The sequence below is a fragment of the Pyxicephalus adspersus genome, chromosome 1 (genome assembly GCF_032062135.1).
Source record: "Pyxicephalus adspersus chromosome 1, UCB_Pads_2.0, whole genome shotgun sequence".
NCBI classification, from domain to species: domain Eukaryota; kingdom Metazoa; phylum Chordata; class Amphibia; order Anura; family Pyxicephalidae; genus Pyxicephalus; species Pyxicephalus adspersus.
The window spans coordinates 112914813-112920038 of record NC_092858.1 but is presented as its reverse complement, the minus strand read 5'-3'; the positions used below and the strand labels follow the sequence as shown (position 1 = coordinate 112920038).

Sequence of the window (5226 nt, the reverse complement as noted above, 5' to 3'; positions counted from 1 at the left end):
TAATTGGCCGGTGCGATAGGCAAAACTAATAAAACCTGAAAGTGCAGGCATGTCCAGGATCAGAACTGCCTGCATTCGCAGGAGAGAGACGCCTGCGCTTTAGCGAGGAAGAGGTAAGTGTGACACCTTTATGTAATTGATATGTAAGGGCCGCTGATTGGGGAATTTCTGTGTAACTTTGGTGATGGTGGTAAGGAGCTCCTTGGATTCTGTGTCCCTGAAGCAGTGAAGGACACCGTTTCATGGGGCGATCTTCGGGTGCTAGCAGATGTGGCTGGTAATTGAGGCCGCTGGTAGTTGGTCCCCTCTGGTGGAGAAAAAGCTTGGTGTCCCTCCTGTGGACAATTGTGGTAAGTCGGGTTCCGCCAGTTGGGATACGGAGCTACGGAGTTGTGCTTCCTATCTCATGAGCCAACCACGCCCCTATAACCCCCTTCCTCAGCCCCTGGAAGTGTTTTTTTAACACTAGTATAGCAAGATATCTTTATGTAAGAAAGAGCTGAAACTAAATTATTAAACATTTTTTTCATAATTAAAAACATTGAATATTTTAAATAGGTATAGGATTAGGGGAAGGAAAAATGTGCCATATCCCACTAATTTGCTGCATCTGGACTATTTTAACATGCCAAATGGTGGTTACTAAAGTTCTAGTGTTTTCAACAATGTGTTTAATTTAAACTAATATATATTGTGTGTAACCTATGCCAATTTAAAGTTCCTTTGGAATCATGTCCTCTTTCAAATTGTCATTAATGAAATCTTGAGTTTACTATTGATTACCTTCTCCTGTTTAAAAAACTAGCTGCTTGACCCCTTTATACCTTAACCAGACAGGGAGTTCTGAACCATCTCCAACCCATCCAATACTAAAATAAAGGTTTGGTTGGAGTTAAAATTTAAATGCATTTTTAAGCAGTACCTTAATCTGCTGCATTGCATACTGATAAATGTACAACACAGCAATTTATTCATCAGTATTATTGTTTCTTTGCTGACTTATTCAATGTTCTGACAATTTTATTGATTTATCTGCAGTGCACAAAAATTCAGTACCTTAAATAACGTCCGTTTTAGGGAACTATCTGAAAAGAATTTCAACTCTTTGGTTAAGTTAGAATGTTCACACATATGTTTTTTAATTGTGTTTATAGCTGTTTGTCTGTATTCAGCTCATATCTGTATTGGATTTGGCAATAACGTAAAAAGAAATGTCCAACTCCAGTCCTCCATATGCCAGGATCTACACCTTTAACAGCGATACATTTACTAAAGGCTTATTTATACTGGCTATGAAACTTGTTACTACATTGATTACACTCTTAACGAAACATGGAACACTAGGAAGTTGGATCAAAATACACAGCACAAAATGATGGAAAAACTAGGCATACTAATGGGGCAGGCATTAGAAAGTTGGATCAAAGTATAGGAGGAGAGTAGAATACTGACACAATAACAACCGAATACCTGTGGCATAAACAACAAGGAGCACTAAACTAGCTGTTTCTTGCCCTGTCCACTTTTTGACCACCTGGCTATAGCTTTCCCCCTACCCAGCAAAAAAAATTCTGGAGAGAACACTGTCATATGTCAACCACTATGGTCATTGGTTGAGCCACTAGGGAAATAAACATATCCCAGATATAAAACACTATGGACATAGTTGGTCCAGAGGAAGGCAACCTGGTCATTTTCTGGGTCTAGGACCTTGGGCCATTTTATTGGCCAGACTGGAGTGAGGTAACTCCTGTGGATTTGCATTGGAGTTCATTAATTCCTGACACTGAGGTGTGCCTAAAACATACGCTCAGATTAACTAATTCTACAGCGGATTACCAACAGGAAAGTAGGGAGGAACAGGCTCATGTACAGTAAACAAATCAACAAAATCTAATAATTTTTTTTTTGTTTAGTTCCACTATAATGAATACAAATTTTGAATGTTGTTTCTTTGGCATGGTATATACGCGGATGAGGAACGGCGCTAGTTCATGCATCATGCAGTTGTTTGTCGTTGGAAAGGATTGTGAAAGATCCTTTTCAACTAAAATTACTCCACATGTGTATGTAGCCTAAACCTTACAAATCTCCAACAGGTTAAACTGCATCATATTATCACCAAATCTCCAGAACATCAGTCCGAGACAAAGTGCCCACACTGCACACTTACAGATATGAGATTAAAAGTTTAGGTCAGGTTGTAAAAGTCATTAATTAAAACTAGTCTTGTAAGTAGACACAAGGTTATCACAGGTTCTGAACTGGTACAACCAATGTCCTCTGGGCCCTGTGAAAGGACAAGGGTGTGTTAGGGTGAAAATTACAAAATGTCAGCTCAGGTCCTGGATAGAAGATATGTAAAACATTGTGTGTTTTTCTTTGTAAAAGGTGTTGTTCTTTTACTAAAATCACCACCACCCCAGTGTGAAAACCCCCTTTACATCATGACTTTGTTTTATATATTTAATTGTGTTCTGTTTTTTTAAATATTTGTTTGCTCCAGTGTATTTTTGGTTGCGACTTCATTTTGCAGTTTAAAAAAAAATCAGCCATCGTATCCTAATACATTTTTTTCTCTTGATAGATCATTCTAACATATAGAAAATCCCAAAATATTATTTCTGTTACATTTTTGTAAATTTCACACCTCAACCTTTCTACATCTTTGACACAATTTTATATATACAGATAATTGACTATTACCTGGTAAAACACTAGCTTATAAGAAAGTGAATGGGCCGTTAGATAGTAGACCTTTTAGAAAACACATTTTATTAATACCAGTACTGTTAGTATTTTTTCAAAACATTTAGAAAATAACTGTTGAGGATGGTGATGCAGAAGCAGCTGCTTCTTTTGATATCTTTACCAACTTTATTACTACCATTAGAAAGGTGCACAGCATGAAAACGAAAAGGAAACATATCTGCATAGCCTTTTCAACAGATGATAAATATAGATACCAAGGCACAGTTTTTTTTAGCTCAAAAGTGGCATGTATGCTCCCTATATACAAGTACATTGGGCACATGGGTTTATTGGGTTTTATCTGACAGCTTTTTTTTTTTATAATCCTTAGGTCAACCTGGGAAGCTCCTCTACATTATGCACAGTTCTGAACACCCTCTTAGTACATTTGCCTTATTTGAGAATGGACCATGTTTAGTTGCGGATCAAAACTTTGATGTGCTTATGATTAAGTTAAAAGGATTCTTTCAAAATGCAAAGGCTAACAAGATGGAAACAAGGGGTACACGCTATCAGTATTGTGATTTCCTTGTTAAGATTGGTACAGTCACTATGGGACAGAGTGGTCGTGGAATATCTGTGGAGGTAAGTTTATTCTAATTTCTTATATTGAAAGACATCCTCTTCTGCTCATATAATATTTTTATATATAACAGTTTGACAGTCATTAAAATGGATCTACTTTTATAGGAAATTATAGTGTTAAAAATACTAATGATAGTTGCAATTTGGAAAACCTTGCAATGCTGACAGTACTAAAAATGCCAGTTATTCACCAGTTATTCACCATAAATATAGTAGTTTACACATTCAGTATTTGCAATCCCATCTACTGTTATTCTGGGAGAGAAATGAAAACTGCAGCATGGTGCTGAAGTACATATATTTTATTAAACAAAAAAATGCATCAGTTCAAATGTCTTTTGCTCATTGTCCACTTAATTTATTGACCATGACAAAGGGCCAAACATTTCCCAGGAAAAACAATTGCTCTCATACTTAGCATTGAAAGTATTAAATTAACTGTGTAATATCAAAGAATCCTGGATTAAGGCTGGGTACACACGTGCAATGGTTCTCGTCCGATAATTAGCTCAGGGCTGATATCAGACGAGAATCTGGCGCGTGTACAGCACTCGTCGTCTATCGTCCGAATGTCAGTCCTGAGGGATCTACAGACGATGAAAGACGAATGATTGTAATGGAAGTGAAGGGGGAGAGAGCTCAGTGGGGTGCCTCTCTGTCGTTCTCCACCTGCCCTCCCCATAGATCAGAACAGTGGTGTATGTATCGTAAGGATCGTGAAAGATCCTTTCCAACGACAATTATTGCACGTGTTTACATAGCCTAACTCTCTAGCAAACCTGGACTCAAGCGAGCAAGCTGCTTTCCCACAAAGGTTTATGGCTCCACATGTATCCCAGACTGCAAATATAATTTCTTTTGGCAGATATCCAGAAACAAAACGAAAAAGAAAAAAAACTGATGCTGGCTATTCACTGGCTTGCAACCACTTTATGGTGTTAACTTTTGCTGTTGTATAATGTTTGTAAGAAAAAGGGGACCTATATCTCACATCAAAATACCATTGCACCTTATAACCATGCAATGGTTATAACCATAACCATAACCATGCTAATAAGTAAGAAAATGTTTGAAAATTAGAATTTGCCATTATTTGTCACTTGTTTGTCAGTGTTTTAATGAAGTACTATGGAAGTACTATTTGTTGAAGTGGACTATGCTATTCACTGATTGGGTATGTGATCTTGTTCAAGACCAAGGTGACAAAGTACAAATCTCTATCTTATCTGACCGAGATCAAAACACCCACGAGAACCAGTACAGTTTCCATGTAATATCTGTAGACTTTGGAAATTCTAACCACCCCTAAGAAAATAGTATTTGTATATGTTTATTGAACTGCTTAAATTTATTCTGAAGGCCTTTACAGACAAAAAGGGTAATTGAAGGAACTTTGTATCACATCTATGTCTCTACAATCAAAAACAGCAAGCATATCAACTGCTTTTCCACTGTCTACCTGTTTACTAACTTCCTCATAAAAAGAGAGTAAATTTGTTTGACAACTTCGGTCTTTCTTAAAGCCATGCTGACTATCATTTATAATAATATTATTTTCTAGCAGAAACTCCTCTATGTGGTTATTTATCAAACTCTCTAGGATCTTTTCAACTATTGACGTTAAACTAACCGGTCTGTAGTTACCTGGAATTGACTTTGCTCCCTTTTTGAAAATAGAAACCACATTGGCTTTACGCCAATCCATTGGTATCATGCCAGTGATTAAAGAGTCTCTAAAAATTAGAAATAAATGGCTTTGAAATAAAAGAGCTCAGCTTTTTGAAGACACGTGGATGTAATTCATCAGGTCCTGGTGCTTTGTCAACCTTAATTTTGCCCAACTGTTTCTCAGTTATATCAATTTTGAGCTATTGTGAACAGTTTACGGCA

At 37.0% G+C, this 5226-nt stretch overlaps 1 protein-coding gene across 1 annotated transcript in view; it reads left to right on the top strand.

Moving 5' to 3' along the window:
* The window catches only part of MED20 (mediator complex subunit 20), a 19261-nt gene that overhangs the window by 8448 nt on the left and 5587 nt on the right, over positions 1 to 5226 (top strand). The window contains exon 3 of the mRNA XM_072424104.1: positions 3083 to 3336. Coding sequence (XP_072280205.1) covers positions 3083 to 3336 — 254 coding nt within the window. The remainder of the gene's footprint in view (positions 1 to 3082; positions 3337 to 5226) is intronic.